At 54.4% G+C, this 19,505-nt stretch overlaps 1 protein-coding gene across 8 annotated transcripts in view; it reads right to left on the bottom strand.

Moving 5' to 3' along the window:
• Positions 1–17,399, bottom strand: part of CROCC (ciliary rootlet coiled-coil, rootletin) — a 48,589-nt gene extending 31,190 nt beyond the window's left edge. For 3 of the 8 annotated variants that reach the window (XM_057551185.1, XM_057551202.1, XM_057551233.1), the window contains exons 1-11: positions 11,996–12,122; positions 11,256–11,397; positions 10,481–10,635; positions 9,833–9,885; positions 5,145–5,358; positions 4,963–5,046; positions 4,826–4,887; positions 4,584–4,749; positions 3,892–3,998; positions 905–1,141; positions 368–464 (exon numbers count right to left, since the gene is read on the bottom strand). In XM_057551185.1, coding sequence (XP_057407168.1) covers positions 368–464; positions 905–1,141; positions 3,892–3,998; positions 4,584–4,749; positions 4,826–4,887; positions 4,963–5,046; positions 5,145–5,358; positions 9,833–9,885; positions 10,481–10,635; positions 11,256–11,397; positions 11,996–12,055 — 1,377 coding nt within the window. In that variant the 5' untranslated portion in view covers positions 12,056–12,122. Of the gene's footprint in view, positions 1–367; positions 465–904; positions 1,142–3,891; positions 3,999–4,583; positions 4,750–4,825; positions 4,888–4,962; positions 5,047–5,144; positions 5,359–9,832; positions 9,886–10,480; positions 10,636–11,255; positions 11,398–11,995; positions 12,123–17,312 lie in introns of those variants that run through there. The other 5 variants (XM_057551214.1, XM_057551192.1, XM_057551207.1 and 2 more) reach the window with 5 other exon arrangements.
• Between the last annotated feature and the right edge of the window lie 2,106 nt (positions 17,400–19,505).

Genomic DNA, 19,505 nt, shown 5'->3' with positions numbered 1-19,505 from the left:
GAGTTCCAAAAGAAAGAGCCCTGGGCTAGCAGGGCACAGGCATGAGTTCAAGTCCTGACTCCCCAGCTTAATGGCTCTGAGACTCTGGACAAGTATTTCCCCTTGGGCCTCAGGTTCCTCATCTGTATAATGGGGATCATGCTACAGAACTGCTGAGAGGATGAAATGGGATAAAGGAGGTGAATGTGCTTACCACTAAAGCTGGCACCCACTAGGCGCTCACACTAAACTGGCACACACTAGGTGCTCAATTAATGAGGGGGTGAAACTGAGTCTGAGTGGGATGCTTGGGGTTGGCCCAAGCAACCCAGCCCTCAGCCTGTGTCCATGGATCTGGTCGGTGCCCCCGCCCCGCCCTGCATCTCACCAGGGCCTCAAGCTTCTCAGTGAGGGCCTTGTTGAGCCGATCCTTTTCCAGATTCTGGTTCTGAAGGCGCTCGACTGTCAGGGCCAGCTCAGTCACTCTGGAGGTAGGGGAGCAACACAGGTGAATGGGAGACCCAGCCAGCTTCTGCTCAAACCCACCAGCTCTGTGTCCTTCATGTTTCCCCAAACCTGAGGCAGGGACCCTAGGATTCGCCTCCCTTGCCATGTGACCTGAAGTCACTCTCCTTTCTCATCTCTAAATGAGAATGAGGTGGCCACCCGCTTTATCTCACGGGAAAACACTGTGGGACTTGTCTAGGTCTCAGGAGCAGAGGCTGAACTGCTCGTGATGTGCCCTGGGCAAGAGCCCTCTGAACCTCCGTCTCCCCCCTCTGCCAAACGGGGTGCCTGGGGAGACTGGCTGAACTCACACAGGGGAAGGGCCCGTCCCTGTTGAACAGACGCCCCCTCCTCCCCGTATCTCCGGGCATACACTCTGTGGGGAGGTCTGCCTCACGTGGTGCCTCCGGGCGCCCACCTGGCACTGAGGTCGGCCTTGTCCAGGTTGCTTTGCACCTGCAGCTGGGCCAGGTCCTTCTCCTGGAGCACCTTGTCCCGCAGCTGCTCCTCCAGCTGGGCCTGCAGCAGGGCCTGCTTCTCCAGGGCCGCCTCGGCCCGGCTCTCGGCCAGCCGCAGGCCTGCGCTCAGCCCCAGGCCCGCCTCCTGGATGGCCCGTGAGGTCCGGGCCAGCTCCCCTCCCAGCTGCAGCAGGTCCCTGGTGGAGAGAACACAGGATGGGGAAGGGATGGGGGGGGTGGGCTCCCAAGTGTAAATTAAAACTACAGTGGGATGCCATTTGTCGCTATCAGACTGGGGACAAAAAGTCACATAATGCACAGTGTAGGTGAGGCTGCGGGAAAACAGGCTCTCCCTACACTCCTGGTGTGAGGGTGAGTGTAACCACACAGAGGGCAATTAGAAGAACTCTGAAAATCATAAATGGATAGGTTCTATGACCCACTGACTCCATCGCTCAGAATTTATCCTACAGATATGCCCCAACGCAAGGAAAATGACCTGTGTATAAGGGGATCCACTGCAGCCTTGCTCATGTAAGAAATACTGGTGGCAACCCAAATATCTATCGAAAGGGAGCTGCTATCGCCTTTTCTTTTTTCTTTTGGCCACCGCGTGGCTTGCAGGATCTCAGTTCCCAGACCAGGAATTGAACATGGGCCATGGCAGTGAAAGCCTGGAATCCTAACCACTAGGCCACCAGGTAACTCGGCAGGGAGCTGCTATTAAAAAAATCATGATACATCCCTTCAATGGAATACTCTGGAGCCAAGAAAAACGAATGGGGAAGCTCTTTAGAGCCTGATGTGGAACCACTTCCCAGCTATAACTATTGGGTGAACAAAGCATCTTTGAGAACTGCAAAAAGGGAATTCCCTGGTGGTCCAGTGGTTAGGACTCTGCATTTCCAATGCAGGGAGCATGGGTTCAGTCCCTGGTTGGGGAACTCCCACAAGATGCGCGGTGTGGCCAAAAAAAAAAAAGAACTGCAAAGATGAAATTCTCCCAAGAGTGTATAAAAGAAAAGTGGGGGCTGGGGGGGAAATGTACAATCTGCTGTATTTGCTTGTATCAAATGAGCCTGAGTGTCTGGGTCAGAGGCGGCAGGAAGAGTTTTCACCATATACCCTTTTGAAATTTGAACCTTGTGCATGTGTGAGTTATTCAAAAGCAAGATGTTAACATTTTAAATGCTAATTAAAAATTACGTATTTTAAATATATCAAATAGGTTAAATCCTCCCCTTTCCTGAATGAACTGTACCACTGGGTACCTAACAGTAAGAAGAGGAAGTGCCTTATTATAGAAGAATTCCAGTTAATACATGAAGAAGTGACAGAATGAGACAATCACGATTTTGCAACCTCTGACCAATGTCTGGACCTTGGCATTGAGCGTCAAGGGCTGCTAACGCACAGACAGAGGCTCCTGATAGCAGAGTACACATGGCGCTTATGAAGAAGTCTTGTCAAAACAAAACAAAACAAAGCAAAACCCAACAACCCGAACCTGAATCTGATCAAGCCTTAAATCCAACATCCAATTTACAGGGGACAAAGGTGTTAAAGGACATCACAGAATCCAGACTGTGGGAATCTCTAAGGACAACTGTCCCAGTTTCCTGAACAAATAAAAGAGACTTCGAAGACAAATCAACCAATCACACTTTGTGAACATCTATGGATCCTGATTCAAACAATTTTAAAGACAAAAAGTGAAGAAACACCATCTGTGACACTGATGAGTCAACTGGAAATGTGGATACTGAGAGAATAGTAGATGATCTCAACAAAAGATCATCGCTCAAACAAATGTTTAAGGCACAAAAGGAAACAAATTGGTCTGCCTGCCTCTAGGCTCTCCCCCCTGCAGCCTCACCTTCCCAAAGATCAAGCAGGACCAAGTCCCCTGTGGCAGGAGGCCTTTGAGGCACTTTTCCAACCTGACCTCCTTTCAGTTGCCTTTTGCTTCAACCCCACTGGCTGCCATTTTCTCACACCTCCAAGCCTTTGCTCCTGCTGTTCCCTCTGCCTGGGGTGCCCTCAGCTCTGCCAGTTAAAACCCCACCCATCTCTTGGGGTCAGAGCAAATTCCACCTCCTCAATGAAGCATTTTTCTGACCTCCCCACCCCTCCCAGTTTTCTGAGCATCCAGGACATCCTTTCTGTTCCACTTTCACGTGACTGACCACTCACTTCCTCAGTCTAGAGGTTGCAAGTTCCTTTTTTTAAAAATTCGATTTAATTTAATTTAATTTAATTTAATTTTTGGCCATGCCACACGGCTTGTGGGATCTTAGTTCCCCCACCAGGGATTGAACCCTGGCCCTTGGCAGTGAAAGTGTGGAGTCCTAACCACTGGACTGCCAGGGAATTCCCTAGAGGTTGCAAGGTCCTTGGTAGCAGAAGCTGAATATCATAGTAGATTAAAAGCAGGAACTGCAAATCCTGATTCAGCCACTTACTTACTGCTGTGTGACCTTGGGAAGGTCACTCTACCTCTCTGAGCCTCAGTGTCCTCATCTGTAAAATGGGGATCATTCCAGTTCCTACCTCACAGGGACACTGTGGATATGAGATGAAATAAAATGTACAAAGAGCCTAGCTCAGAGCAAACACCTAGTAAACGTTTACTATTTACTGGTAATGACTAGGAAACAGTAAATTTAGTAAATACCAAATAGTATTTAGTATTTAACCTTAGTCATTTGGTCATAAATAGCCAATTTAGCAAGTACATTAAGTAAATACTAAGTGACTGCCATGATCTTGGTAAGAGTTAATTATTACTAGTTGCCTCTGCATCTCCGTAGGGCCCTGCACACAGTAGGTGTTTTGGGTCGGACTGAAGTTAACTGAGTTGAGTTGAATTCAGTGTGCAAAGCAGAGTTGTCTCCCGGCTGCTGCAGCGTCTCCCCGAGCCGCCCCTCCACCAGCCAGGCCTCCTCACCTCTCGGTGGACATCTTCACCTCGCTGAGCAGCCGTCGGGCCCCCACAGCCTGCCTCCACAGGAGAAGCAGGCGGCTGTGCTCGTGGCTGAAGTAGGCGTTGAAAGACTGGAGGACAGAGGGACTGAGTGAGGGGCTGCAGCGGGGGCCGGCCCACTTCCTGCCCCAGCTCTGACCACCCAAGAGGCACCGTCGCCCGGGGAGGGGGGGTGGTGGGTCTCCCAGTGGGCCGGCTCTGGGCCCGCATACAGGGCTGTGTCGGAGCTGTACGGTCACCAGCTCAAGCCTCCCGCTGGCTAAGGGAGCTGTATTTCAAAGCCTCCACGGACTGCAAGCAGCAGCAAGGAAGGGCAGAAAGCGCCGGGCATCTAGGTTTGCATCCCAGCTGCCAGCCAGCTGCATGATTGGGCAGCTATTCAACCTCTCTTTAGAAGGAGGATGATGGCACTTTCCACATATGGTCACTATGAGGAACAGAGGAGAAATCTCCCGCCTGGCACTGGCACGTGGTATGTGCTAATCAAGGCTATTATTATGACAACCATTTACCTCTACTAAAGGGCTCACCTGACCAGCAGGGCCCTCCCTCCCCCTCCCCTCCCCTCCCCCCTCCCCTCCCCTCCCCCTCCCCCATAGGCCATTCCCCTCGGGTCAGGGTGGAGCCTCGGCCCTGCTGGCCTCCCCGGTGCCCACCTCTCCCTCGCGCCTCCACACTGCCTCCCGCTGCTCCAGCTCCTGGCGGCTGCGTGTCCAGTCGCTGGTCACCTTGCGAATGTCCTCACTCAGAGCCTGGTTGGCCGAGTTCGCCTGGTCCAGCTGCTCTCGGAGCATAGCGTTCACCTGGGCCAGGCTGGCGCTTCTGGGTGGGGGAAAAGGGACCAGTGGGTGCGTGGCCGGAGAGGACAGCCCTGCCAGCTATCCCCACTGTGTCCCACCTCTGCTGTTCCTCCTCCAGGCGGATGAGGGCGCTCTCTAGGTCATGGCTGTGCTCTGTGTCCTGGGTGGGAGAAGCGGGGGCATCAGGCTGGGCACGTGGAGGGAAGCGTCTGCCCTGCCCCAGCCCGGCACCCACCCTCAGCCGCCGCTGCTCCAGCTCCGTGGCTCTCTCCAGCAGCTGCTCCTCCATCTCCGAGGTCTTCTTCTTGTACTGGAGAATCTGGGGATGGGTGGGGAGTGGCCGGTTAGCCCCAGGGGCATGGGGGCCGGGCCAAGTGAGCGCAAGGGTGGGCAGAAGCAGGAGTGGGTGGCCCTGACCTTGGCCTGCAGCCGCTGCACGAGCTGGGCCTGCCGCTGCTGGCCCTCCTGGTAGGCCTGCAGCTTGCGCCGGTAGGAGGCCTGCTCCTCCTGCAGCTGCCTCCGCAGCTCCACGCTCTGCCGTGCCAGCCCCCTGGGCTCCTGTGTTTCCAGCTCCCCAGACTCCAGCCGCACAGCCTGCTCCAGCTGCAGGGAAGGGCCCTGGGTGAGAGTCCTGGGCCCCCCCGGGAAGGCAGTCACAGGCCTCTGCAGGGGGCGCCAGGTTGGACCTGGACCCACAATGCCTTGCAGGCACGTGTGGGCAATCCCAGGATGCAATGCACGTGTGCACGGGTAATGCAGCCGTGCATGGACACACAGACTGGGCAAGCACGGACACACAGACTGGGTGTGCATGGACACATGCATGTGGGCCCACAAACGTGTGCATGCAAAACACAAAGATGCACCTGGGGTAAACCTTAAAGGCCCTGGGTACACCGTGAGCCTCTCCTCCAAGACACCCAACCCCCTGTGGTGGATAATTATTGGATTCATGCCCCTGTCTCCCCACCCCCACCCTAAGTGAGCTCAGGAAAGCCTCGATTTTGTTCCCCATTGTATTTTAGAACAGTGGCAGTAGCAATGTTAATGAATTAACAGCATGAGCACACGTGAATACATTCACAGGCATCAATACACGTATGCATATCTGAGCTTAGAGACATGCATGCACATAACACACACAGGCCACCTACAACACCCCCAGGGTGACACAGATGAACTCACCCCGCCCCCACTCCCCACATACACAGCACTCAGGTTTGTAAGAGGTGCGCACATGTGTTCTAATATAAGGTGTGGTTTATTAACGCCCTCTCAGCCCAGCCTAGCCTTGGGCTCCCTCCTCTCCCTCGCCTCATGGGAAGCCTCTGCGGTCACCGCCCTTCCCCTACCCACAGGCAGCTTGCAGCCCCTTCATCATCAGACCCTGGGGGCAGAGGCAGGATGCCTGCCAGCTCTGACTGCCTCGCTAGCCTGGAACCCCCTTACACCCTTAGGTACCCGCTGGTCCCAGGGGGCCCCTCAGCCTCCTCCAGCTGTTTGGAAAGGGAGGAGGGAGGAGGCCGCTGAGGACAAGCAGGACCAACAGAGGAGCGACAGTGCCCAGGGAGAACCAACAGCACGAGAGCCCAGCCCAGTGCCTGGCCTGCAAAAGCCCGGGCAGGGTATTCACACGCCCACCCACGTTGGGTCCCAGGGAAGCCAACGGCAAGGGCAACTTCTCTCCCCCACGCTAGTAACGGGGCCAGGCCAGGTCAGCCCCCCAGGCCTGTGTTAAGCAGGAGAGGCCCAGTGAGTCACCAAGCTGAGAGTCATCTCCAGCCCCACTCCCACCCTGTTGCACCAAATATAGAAATGAAGTTTTCCTTCCCCTGAGAACAAGGAGAATAAAGGGAACAGTGAACAGGCTAGGGAAGAAACATAACCTGGCCTGAAAGAGTCAATCACTCCTTGTTTTACTTTATCTGTCACTAATCTGTAGTAATTTGACAAAGCTAACCTCACTCCCTGACACTATGTAATTTACATTCAGCACCTATCACACCTAGCTCTGCGAGTTACATCCCCTGCCTCTCAATCCCTAACCTTACTTTGTCCCGGCACTTACATTCGATAACAAATCACCCCCTATAGTTTTTGCATTTCAGAAACAAGGTCGCGGGCTGATAAACCAGAGGCAAACGGACAAGGCAAACGGACGCAATTACCAGACCGCTGGACCCCAATTACTGGGCGACCTGAGGCCAGCTATGACTGTTTTGAAATAATGCAAAGGAAAGGAAGAATGCAAGACCTTCACTACTCTGATCCTTATCACATACCCCGGACTGCGAGCCCCACATGTAAAATCTTCCCTGATTCCCAAGGAGCAGGGGCACAGTTCTTGAGGCGCTAGCCTGCTGTGTCTTGCCTTCAGCCTGGCAGAAAAATAAAGCCATCTCTCTCCTCCTCCAAAATCCCTGTCTCCGTATTTCTGTTCGGCCTCGGTGCACAGGGAAGGCGATATTCGGCAAAACCACGCCCACCCCCGGGGACAGCGCCGGGCAGGGTGACTGTGCCCACAGAGGCTGCTTGGGGGCTTCAGCTTATGTAGGGGGGATCCGGTCTGAGGTTGGAGGAGAAGGCAAGGTGCAGGTGGTCTCCGCCTGGAGGGTGTGCTGCAGGCCCGTGGCCAGTATCTGCGCGAAGTCCACCTAAGTCAGGTGATGGGCAGAGCATCCGCATCTGCGTGTGGTGACGGTGGCACCGAGATGCTGTGAGTGTGTTGTGCATGGATGCGGGCACTTCCTTGGGTGTGGGTGGGGTGCGTCTTGTCATCTGTCTCCATGTGGGACCCTGTGTGTCTCTGGGTCTGGGCCTCCACAGGGACCGGGTGAGGTGGTGGCTGCAGTCCAAGGTCTATGTTGTGCTGCGGGCAATGGGTACATCTTCGTGTGCACCCACGTGTCCATGTGTCTGTATGACTGTGTGCACAGTCACAAGTGGGCGGACCTGGGGAGCGAAGCTGGGCTCTGCACGCGTCTGTGCACTTGTGTGTACCTTTGTCTGGCTGCAGGTGTCCAGGAGCTGTGAGACAACGTTGTGTTGTCTGCGGTGCGGGTGTGCCGGATATACCACGGTGTGTGACTGTGCGTGTGGGTCGGATTGTGCGGTGTCTGGGCAGCTTCTGTGAATCTGAGTGTCTCCCCGAGGTGGGTTTGTGTTGGTGTGCGGGGAGGGTCTGATTGTGGCTTGTGTTGTGTGCATTTTGCACATCTGTGTGAACCAGCTGCTGTCTGCTTCTCGGCTTTAGAGGGTTTCCTGCGGCCTCCAGGTGCTCCATCACTTCTCCAGCGCTCACGGCCAGACCCAAGCCACTCCTGGCCACACCCCACCCCTTTCCACAAACTTTGCTGCTCACCAAGCAGCCTTTCAATTTTACTTGTAATTCAAGAGGGAAGGAGGCTGCTACCAAGCCAGGGATGAAAGAAGTTTACTGTCTCCCCTAGCAACCGCTGCCCCAGTCCCCGCCATTCCATTCACTCGGTCCAGGTTGCCATGGACACTGGGGTGGGGGGGGTGCGCAGGGGGCCTGGCCTGTGGAGCCGACTCCCTCCTTCCCATCCCAGCTGCCTCGCCCAACGCCTGCTCGTCAGGGACAGGAAGAAGCGGGGTCCTCCACTGGGACCCTGAGGTTCTCCCTCTGACCTGGGAGGTGGCCACTGGGAGCCCCTGCCTCAGTTTCCCTACATGTAGCCAACAGGACAGAGATCCTGACCTCACCTCCACTCCCCTTTCCCAGGGACGCTGTGAGGTTTAAGGGGTCGGAACAACCTCACTGACTGGCCCCCTAAGCCAGCACACGTGCAGCAGTTATGGCCACAAGGGCAGGCCCTGTCACCTGCAGCCCGAGGACAAGTGGGCAGCAGGGAGTGACCATACCACAGGAGCACAGAGCCCTGGACCAGGGGTCTCGGCCCAGCTCCACCAACGACCTTGGGCCTGTCATGTCCCCTCCCTGGGCCTGTTTCCCCACCTCTAATGAGGTGATCTCCAGGCTCTGAGGTTCCCTGTGGACCCACCCCCAGGAAAGGCCTCAAGGTCACTGTCATGCAGCCCCTGCCTCCAGGGGGCGCCACACTCACACCATCTCAGACAGAGGACAGTCTCCTGCCAGGCTTGCTCTACATGCTATTCAGGGGTCTCCCCAGCCACACAAGGAAACTTTCTAGACTAAAGCAGTTCCCCCAACCGGCCCAGCCCCACAGCTGTGTCCTAGCAGAAAAGGGACCCGCTACCTCCATCTCTTCTTCCCTCCCCATGCCAGACTGAGGGGCGGTGCTAGCCTCACTGTCAGTCAGAAGTTGGCATTTAAAAGAGGGAGCCAAAAATAAATAAATAAATAAATAAAAGTAAAAGAGGCAGCCCCCAGGGGCCTGACACTGTTCCAGGGGCCAAAAGATGACCACCCTAAACTGGGCGGGGGCTGGCTCAGGGCCCACCACCAACAATACAGACTCCGCCCAGCCCGCCTGCCACACCCCCTGCAAACCTTGGGAAAACTAGCTCTGCACGGTCCCCAGTGCCGGGGACCATCCTGCTCTTCTTCAAGTCCCAACACATCAGGGGCTTGTCCAGGCAGGCGGATGCCAGGACACGGGCACATCCCACAACCACACAGAGGAACACAGATCCCTCTTCCCATCACGGGTATACAAGCCCCTGTGTGGACAGGCCCGGCTCAGGGGTCCTCAGCCATCCCTAGCCCTGCCAGTCCCACACAGGGGACCCTGGGCCAGCTTCAATCTTCCATCTGTAATATCAGGGGTCACGTCTGAGGCCCTTCCAGCTTTCCCAGGGCCAGGTGCCCCCTGGAACTCCCAGGCCAGGTGCCTCTTCCCATACCCAGGAAACAAAACTGTAACACAGAGCCCTCGTCTGTGTGACCCCCAAGCAGGGTGCTTTCCCTCTCTGAGCCTCGGCTATCTCCCCTGTTAAATGAGCATCATAATGGTCCCGACCTTGGTGCATTAAATGTAAAGCACCCAGCACATGCTTGGCACACAGTAGGCACTCAGTAACCAGCAGCTACTATAATGAGTGTTATTACCACCCACACATCTCCCATCCGCACACACACTCCCTCCCTCATGCAACTCTCTCACCAACTTTCAGCCACCATCAACTCCCCAGGGTCGTCTCCCACGAGCCTGGAGGCCTAAAGGAGAAAATGCACTAAGAACCACCCGTACTCCACGCACACCGACCTCCTGCCCAGGCCCTGCAGCACAGGTCCCGGGGGACGTGAATCCTGCCTGGACTTGCAGGCAGGCCCGGCTTTTCCTTCCTTCCTTCCTTTGCTGGGCCTCACCGCCACAGGGAGCAGGGCAGGTCTGTGGTTACCCCAGCCTGTTGGATGGACCCCAAGGTCCAGGTAACTGGGGGCACAGGAAGATGCCCAGAGACTCAAGGGGTGGCAGGGGTCTCTAGGGGTCTTGTTCTCCGTGCCCCACCCCCCAAGCAGGCTCGGGACAGCCAGGAATGAAATACCCCAGGTTCCAGGCACTTCATCCCCTCATCTCATTGATTCCTCACAGCTCCATGTCACATTACTGTCCCCGCTACGGAAAGCAGGCTCATAGAGCGGGGTGATTTGCTCAAGGCCACTCAAGTGGGCAGAGCCACAATCTGAATGGAGGCGGCCTGACTCCAGGGCCCACATTTTGCCCAGGAAGCGGGCCTGCCCTGGCTGTCTCCCCACCCCTGCGGCAGGGGAGCCCCTAGCCCAGCTCTCAGCCCCCCGCAGCACCCACCCTCTCGCTGACCGCGTTGTACTTGATGGCCAGCTCATCGCGCTCAGCCCGGCTCTGGGCCAGAAGGTCCTCCACGCGGGACAGCTCCTGCTGCAGAAGCTGGTTCTCCTCCTGCAGTGACAGCATGGATGCCATCTCGGCGGCCGGCAGCAGGGCTGGAGAGGGACAGCGGGCACACAATTAGCTTCCACCTGCATCCTGAGGGACTGCCTCCCCCTACAGGTGCCCTACCCATCCCTGGAGGCAGGAAGATGGACCAGGTGCCCACGAGGAGCTGTAGCTGAGGGGGCCCTTCCCAGACTCTCTCAACCCACATATGAGGTGTGGGTGCCGCCCTCCAGGGGGAACAGGGGCCCATCAGCTTTCCTGCCCGGGTGGGGAATGGACACTGCCACCCCTTATACTTCTACAAAGCCCTGAGCTAAGCTGAGCTGCCCTCCCCCTCTAATCCTGGGTTCATCCAGCTCACACCTTCCCTGGGAGAGAATGTGGTGTTTGGGGTTTAAGTCTTTGCAGCAGGCTGCCCGCAAGCAAGGAGGAGATGCTCAGCCCTGCCTTCCAGCAGCATCACATGGAGAACAAGTCTGGGAAAATTATACTTCTGAGCCTCCATTTCCTCATCTGTAAAATGGGACCCTCCATCACAGGCTTGTGCCTGCCTCACAGTGATTATTCAAGAAATGGAAGCTGCACTCATTATCGTCATTATGACTGTTGAGGAGGGGAATGTGAGAAGAGGTGAGATGCAGGCAGTGTCTGTGAAGGGGAGTGGTACCTGGGCTCTCAGGCTGGGAGAAGTTGCGGGTGACAATCTCCCTGATGCGGGCAGGCAGGCAGGTGGGCTGGGTATCCTGGGCCCGGTCCTGCACGTTCAGGCCCTTCTCCTGGCCCGACCCCAGGATGCTGCTCTCCGGTGTCTGCAGGGAAAGAGGGAGAGTCTGCGGGGGGACCTGGGACCTTGGGCTCCCTGGCATGGGTGGGAGAGAAACAAAGTCCTGCCGCACCAAACAAAGATGTGGGTGCCCAGGAGACCCTCAGGAAATCCCCAAAGGGAAGGAAGCCTGGGAGATAGAATCGCAAAAAGCCCAATGGGAAGATACTCTGTGTGCCCCCTGCCCCGGGAAGGAGGCCCCCTCGGGGGCCAGAGAAGCAAACCAAAGCCCACAGCCCACTCACAAACCTCCCAGGGCAGCACAGAGCGCTGGGGGCTCCAATCCAGCTCCCGCCCTAGATGGGTGATGACCCCACTGCTCCAGCAGAGGTCACCTCAATCCTAAAATCTGGAAGTAGGGACTCCCCTGCACTCGAGGGGCACTGGATAAGGGAGCCACGGAGTTGAGCCCTGAGCACCCCTCTACCCCCAGTCTGGCCGGGAGCTGCAAGCTGGGGTCCCTGCGTACCCCGCCACCACACCTCTCCCACCCCTGGACCCCTAAGATGTGCCCACGCCTCCCACTCCTGCTAGGCCCACACTCCCCTGCCCTGCACGGGGTGGGCACAGCCCCCAGGACCCACCTGGATAACCGCCTCCAGTGCCAGCTGGGCCTCCAACGACCCCTCCAGCCCCAAGTTCATGGGGTGGAGGCCGTGGGCACCCCTCTCCAGGCCCTGCGCCAGGGCCCTGGAGAACAACACAGCCCGCCCACCCTACAGCCAGCCTGCTGTGCTGAGCGCTGGGCAGATTAGGCTTAAATCCGGCGGCGCCCCCACGTGATCAGGGAGGTGGGCGGGGCTGAGGGGGAGGGGAGGGGAAAGGAGAGGGTGGGCGGGAAGCTGGGCAGAGGGGAACAGGAGGAGGAAGGGCGAATAGTGGGAGGAGAGGAGAGAGGGGAGGAGGTGGGGGAGAAAGGGAAGGAGTGGAAAGAAGAGGGAAAGGATGGAGAGGAGGGGGGAGGGAAAGGGGGAAGGGACCTGGAGGTGAAGACCGCCCCGCACTACACAAACACACACACACACACACACACACACACGCACACACACACGCACACACACTCTACCCTCTCCAAGCGCAGGGGGTGGGGTCAGCATGCAGGAGGCAGGAAAGGCCAGTCTTCAAGACCATCTTTACTGACCCAGAAAAGGGGTCACAGGGTTTGCTAAGAATGTCTTTACAGGGTGCTGGGATGACGTTTGCCCACATCAGGTGCAGGCTGTGGAATTGCCCAGTCCAGGCAAGGAACTGAATCCCCCTTCTCCGACTCCTAACCCCACCCCCCCACTGGCTGTGTGCCCCAGGGAAAGCAACTTTGCTTATCTGAGCCTCCGTAAGATGCGAATATTGGCACCCATCCCATGGAGTCACCTGGGGGCATAGAGAGCTTACGACTGGGCACCGGGCTCAGAGTGAGCATGTGATCAATACTGATTTCATTCATCTGAAAATCCGAAATGTACAGTCCCTGTACCCCGGACCCTGGGGCTCAGAGGTCCACCCACTGCCTGCCATTGTTCCTTCCCTAAGGCAAGGAGGCTGTGTGGTGTAGTGGTTAGGCTGTCAGCTCTGAAATCAGGGTCAGATTTGGGGTTGCATCGGAGCCCCAGCTCTGCCACTTGTTGGCAGTATGACCTTGGACAAGTTACCTCTCTGAGCCTCAGTTTCCTCATCTCTAAAATGAAACTGATAGCACCTACCACATAGAGTCACTGTGAAGATTAAATGGGTTAAACAGTGTAAGGGGTTTGCACCACAGCTGGCACGTGGTGAGCAGTGAGTAAATGGCCGCTGCTCTTCCTATTGTCATTAGCACCATGTGTCTGGGCTCCTGCTACCTCTTGGCCCACGGCCTCAGGGTGCCCTCTGCTCTAATGCCGTGTCCCATAGGAGGCACACTCATGTTATCTCATTAAATCCTCACCTCAACCCCTTTCCAGATGAGAAAACCTGGACACAGAGAGGTTGGGGCTCTTACCTATTCAAAGCGGCACACTGCTGCAGGGAAGTGGGAAGCCCTAAGTCCTTTCCACTTAAGCCAGGCAGCCTCCCAATAGGTGCCTCAAGGCAAGACCGGGGCATTTGCACTTCAACGCTCTACCAACCGTGTCTAAGTCAGACCCAGGAATGCAGCAGGTGCTGCATAAATGTACATCAGTCCAAGCGGAGCCTGGAACCCTCACCCCCAACTAGGAAATCTGCTCTGGAAATGGAAAACCAGGAAACAGGGCACACTGGGCCAAAAAAATAAGTGCCTCCACATTGCCATGGCAACCAAGGCCAGATTTAGGCAAAACTAAACTCAGCCAGAGGCAGGAAGCTGTCACTACAAAACCCTGGGACTCCATTTTCCCACCTCCAGACAGCCTCTAGAAATCTCCTCTACAGGCTGCACACCCATAACCAGAGCAGGGGGTGGCCACAAACACCCGCAGGCCAGGCTCTCCAGACCTGCTTGCCCAGCTTGGCAGAGAGAGGGCCCCAGATGTGCTTGGTGAACTGAACTGAATTATTCTGTGCCTTTCCCCAGCCAGTGCCCAGTGCCCTAGGGGATGGGGGAAGGGAGCAGGATGTCAGAACCCTTTGCACTGAGTGATTCCATCCCTTGGCTCTGTCCACAAAGTTCTCCCCCTCCGGTCCTTCTGGGTTCTATTATAAAGCCCAAGAAACCATATCTAAACCCTGTGTGTATGTGCCTTTTCTAATGTCTGCAGCTTCCATCCAATTCTCAGAACAACAATTGAATTCCTCATAGGAAAGATCTGGATGTTATAGCTTCAGCGTGTGACTGCCAGGAATCCAATCTGGCTGTACCTCCCCACAAGCTGTGTGACCCTGGGCCAATGGCCAATGACTTTGCCTCTCTGAGCCTCAGTTTCCTTTTCTGTAAAATGGGATAATAACAGTGCCTGCTTCTATTATGAGGATTAAATAAGATGATCTATGCTTAGCTATGTGCCTGGATATGGTGTGACAGAAACTGCTCTGTGTTCACCAAAAAACATTTCTGATTCTTCTTAGGAATATGGCTCGAAGTCATTTCCCAGACTCCACTGCAGTCAGATATGGCCATGTGATCAAGTTCTTACCAGCAGAATTAAGACAGAAAGAAGGTGACTTCGGACCTGGCCCATAAAAACCTCCCACAAGGACTTCTGTCCTTCCCCCAGCTGGAAGGAAATAACGCTGAGTTCCTAGGGGATGCCAGAGCCACAAGCTGGAAGGGGTCTGGGTCCATGGGTCACCATGTAGAAAGCCACCGAACAGGACTTTTCACAAATGAGAAATAAACTTCTGTTGTGTTAAGCCACTGAGATTTCAGGATTTCACTATCGTATCAGCTAGAATTACCTTAATGATTACCCACTGTTACATAGTGCATACGTGTTGTCTATTATTAGTGTTATCATCACTAGTATTATTGGCTCCTCCCAGTACCCAATGTGCTTGGTGAACTGAACTGAATTATTCTGTGCCTTTCCTCAGCCAGCACCCTACCCAATCTAGAACCCTGCCTGGTACACAGTAGACCCTCAGCCCTCAGGTTGGGCGAATAAACACAGAGGAGACACCCGTTGCACTCACTCCCTCCCCAGTCCTGCTTAGTCCTTTGACCACCCTGCAAAGCTGCCATTTACCAGGTCCAGCTGCAGGCCCGAGCCAAAAAGTCCCTCAAAGGCCACTCATGAGTTTCAAACATACCAGCTGCTCTCACCCCCTTATCCTTTCTTTATTCTCCAGTTGCTGACTAGAAATGATAATAAACATATTGAGCCAACCATGAGCCAGGCTCTGTGCCCCAATTTCTGCATCTGTACCGTATCTGTTTTAACCTTCTTGACAGTCCCATGATGCTGGTACTGTTCTACCCACTTTACAGATGACAACACTAAGGCTGGGTGAAGTTAAATGGTTTGCTCAAAGTCATCCAGCCATGAAGAACTGAAGCCACAGGTGAGAAGTGTGCCTGGTTCCAAAGTTTTAAACAATCACACAATGGCTACCATCATGTAGTGCTTACTGTATGCCAGGCGCCACCCTAGGTCTCTGATGTATATTATATAAGCCACTGCCACTGCTTGCCTGGCCTGCTGAGATGGCTCCTCATGGGTCTCCCTACTTCCTCTCTTGTCCCCCAGCCCAGTCTATTCTCACACATCCCTCCTCTATTCAACCCCCATGCTGGCTACTATCACACTCAAAAATAAAATTCAAAGTCCTACCACAGTGAACAAGGCCTGCTCAATCTAGCCCAGGTCTACCTCTCCACCTCATCTTCCCTCTCCCCCAGCTAGTCCACTCTAGCCATGCTGGCCTTCTTGATTCTCAAACACACCAAGCATGCTCTGGCCTCAAGGCCTTTGCATCTGTCATCTTCTCTGCCTGGAATGCTCTTCTCCCTTCCTTTCATGGCTGACTCCAGACCCTGGCCAAAAACGTCACCTTCTGAGATTGTGAACCCTGACCTCCCAGCCAAAGTGGTTCCTGCCAGTAACTGTTCACTGTTTTCTCCTGCATGTATGTTGTCTGTCGGCTCCAAGGCCAGGGACCAAGTCATCCTTGTTTACTGCTGTCCCCACAGGGCCTAAGGCCCAAAGCGCCATGAACAACTGTTGAGTGAGTGAATGAATGCTAGGAGACAAGTAGTAATATAGGAAATTAAATGAAAAAAAATAGAAACGGTTTGGCAGGGGTCACACAGGGCAAGTCTTGGCCATGTTCGATGTGACCCCCAGACTGAGTTCCCAGAAGGGCCCCAGCGAACACATACCCAACACCTGAACACCTCGCAGGAGTTCAAGGTTAAAACCGGGCAGTGTCCCCCACAGGGGACTCCTGGGTGGGAGGGGTACTTAGTCTCCGAGGGCTGACCCCCATCCCCAGGGCTTGAGAGAAAGACCAGAGACGAGGAGCTAAGTCAAGGAAACCTCCAAGATCCAGGGGTTCTAACTCCTGAGGTCTTTCCTGACTGAGGAGCCTGGCCTTAGCCTCTGGTCTGATCCGGCCACAGGATGTTTGTTAAGCACCTACTGTGAGCTTAGCTAAGGAAAACAGGAAATCTCAGATGAAAACAGACTGGCGGTACCCTCGTGGCCCCCTCCCCCAGTGTCCCAATCCCCCAGACAAGTCAAGGTCCCAGAGGGAGCCGGGGAGACTGGCCACCAAGGGGGCAGACATTGCCTCAGAGCACTGTCCTTTCGGGTTGGCATAAAGATCACAAGGAAGCCTGCTCGTAACGGCAACCCCAGAGACTGGCACGAGGGTGGGGTCTCAGGCCCTACTTTGAGTAACCCAAGGAGGCCCCAAATCCCTGCACAGGCTGTGCCATCTTGGGCAGTTCAATTGACTGCCCTGGGCCTCAGTTTCCTCATCGGTAAAGCGGAGCTACTTTCGACTCCGTATGTTGCACTGAAACACTATCCCAAGCGAGGAGGGCAGGGACGGTGCCTGGCCCACAGGAAGCCGCAGTAAGCGATCGCTGCTGGTGGTGACAGTTGGGAAAAGCCTCCTACCGCAGCTCAGCATGGAAAGAGGGGACCCAAGGGGCGGAGAGGCGCTTGTCTGCAGGCCGCTGCGCCCGGGCAGGCCCCCGTCCCCTGCCGCCTACCCCAGCCCGCGGGAATCCGGGCAGGATTTGGAGCAGGACGGCAGGCAGGATGTCCGCAGAGGCCCCGAGCGCGCTCTCCAGGAGGCCGAGCCGGGCAGCGCCGGGGCGTGCGGCGCGTACGCCCTGAGCGCCCCCAGGGCCGGGACGGCGGCTGCAGCCCGCCCCCTGGCGCGCGCCCGCCTTCCCGCCCTCCGCGCGCGCCGCAATCTCGGCCCCGCGGCCTCCTCCCGCCGCAGCCCGCCCCGCGCGCCCGAGCCCCTGACCCACGGGAGCGCGCGCCGCGGGCCTCCTACCTTCGCGCGACACCACCGCTGCCGCCGAGGCCGAGCGGGCCGGGCCAGGCGAAGCCAGAGGGCGGAGCCCGCGCCCGACCCGCCCGCGTCCCCGCGTCGCCTGGGGTGGAGGGCGCGCCCTGGGCCCGGGGCGGGGCCGGCCGCTGGGAGCGTGCGGCGGCCTCAGTCTACGAGCGCTTACCTGGGAGCCGCACTAGGTGGAGGGCTTTTCATACACGATCGCATTTACTGCTCCGGACAACCCAGCAAACAGGGATTATTAGCTCTTTATGCATAAACGGGAAAGTGAAGATTAAGCTAATTGCTCAGGGTCTCGACGCTGAAGGGTGGCGGAGCCGACTGGGAACCAAGACCCAGCTGCAGTCTCGGCTTTGTGTTCCCTGGCCCAGCCTTGAAGGCCTTAAACTCAACACCCCACTTTCACCAATGGACAGATCATCCAAAATGAAAATAAATAAGAAACACAAGCTTTAAATGACACATTAGACAAGATGGATTTAATTGACATTTACAGGACATTCCATCCAAAAAAAACCAGAATATACTTTCTTCTCAAGTGCTCATGGAACATTCTCCAGGATAGATCATATCTTGGGTCACAAATCAAGCCTCAGTAAATTTAAGAAAATTGAAATCGTGTCAAGTATCTTTTCCGACCACAATGCTGTGAGACTAGATATCAGTTACAGGAAAAAAAACTGTAAAAAATACAGACACACACGCTGCAAAGCATTTAAGCCCTTGCGCCACAGCTATGAAGCCTGCGCTCTAGAGCCCATGAGCCACAACTGCTGAGCCCAAATGCCACAACCACTGAAGCCCGTGCGCCTAGAGCCCGTTCTCTGCAACAAGAGAAGCCACTGCAATGAGAAAGCCTGTGCACCACAATGAAGAGTAGCCACTGCTCGCCGCAATTAGAGAAAGCCTGTGCACAGCAACGAAGACCCAACACAGCAAAAAAAACCAAAAAAAACAAAAAAAAACTAGAGACAAATGACAATGAAAACACAATGACCCAAAACCTATGGGATGCCACAAAAGCAGCTCTAAGAGGGAAGGTTATAGCAATACAATCCTACCTCAAGAAACAAGAAAAATCTCAAAAAAACGATCTAACCTTATACCCAAAACAATTAGAGAAAGAAGAACCAAAAAACCCCAAAGTTAGCAGAATGAAAGAAATCATAAAGATCAGAGCAGAAATAAATGAAAAAGAAATGAAGGAAACAATAGCAAAGGTCAATAAAACTAAAAGCTGGTTCTTTGAGAAGATAAACAAAATTGATAAACCATTAGCCAGACTCATTAAGAAGAAAAGGGAGAAGACTCAAATCAACAGAATTAGAAATGAAAAAGGAGAACAACTGACACGGCAGAAATACAAAGGATCATGAGAGATTACTACAAGCAACTATATGGCAATAAAATGGACGACCTGGAAGAAATGGACAAATTCTTAGAAAAGTACAACTTTCTGAGACTGAACCAAGAAGAAATAGAAAATATGAACAGACCAATCACAGGCACTGAAATTGAAACTGTGATTAAAAATCTTCCAACAAACAAAAGTCCAGGACCAGATGGCTTCACAGGTGAATTCTATCAAACATTTAGAGAAGAGCTAACACCCATCCTTCTCAAACTCTTCCAAAAAATTGCAGAAGAAGGAACACTCCCAAACTCATTCTATGAGGCCACCATCACCCTGATACCAAAACCAGACAAAGACACTACAAAAAAAGAAAATTACAGACCAATATCACTGATGAATATAGATGCAAAAATCCTCAACAAAATACTAGCAAACAGAATCCAACAACACATTAAAAGGATCATACACCACGATCAAGTGGGATTTATCCCAGGGATGCAAGGATTCTTCAATATACACAAATCAATCAATGTGATACACCATATTAACAAATTGAAGAATAAAAACCATATGATCATCTCAATAGATGCAGAAAAAGCTTTTGACAAAATTCAACACCCATTTCTGATTAAAACTCTCCAGAAAGTGGGCATAGAGGGAATGTACCTCAACATAATAAAGGCTATATATGACAAACCCACAGCAAACATCATTCTCAATGGTGAAAAACTGAAAGCATTTCCTCTAAGATCAGGAATGAGACAAGGATGTCCACTCTCACCGCTATTATTCAACATAGTTCTGGAAGTCCTAGCCACGGC

Source organism: Balaenoptera acutorostrata, chromosome 1 (assembly GCF_949987535.1).
Source record: "Balaenoptera acutorostrata chromosome 1, mBalAcu1.1, whole genome shotgun sequence".
Taxonomy (NCBI): Eukaryota; Metazoa; Chordata; class Mammalia; order Artiodactyla; family Balaenopteridae; genus Balaenoptera; species Balaenoptera acutorostrata.
This window is presented reverse-complemented; position numbering and strand designations above follow the sequence as displayed.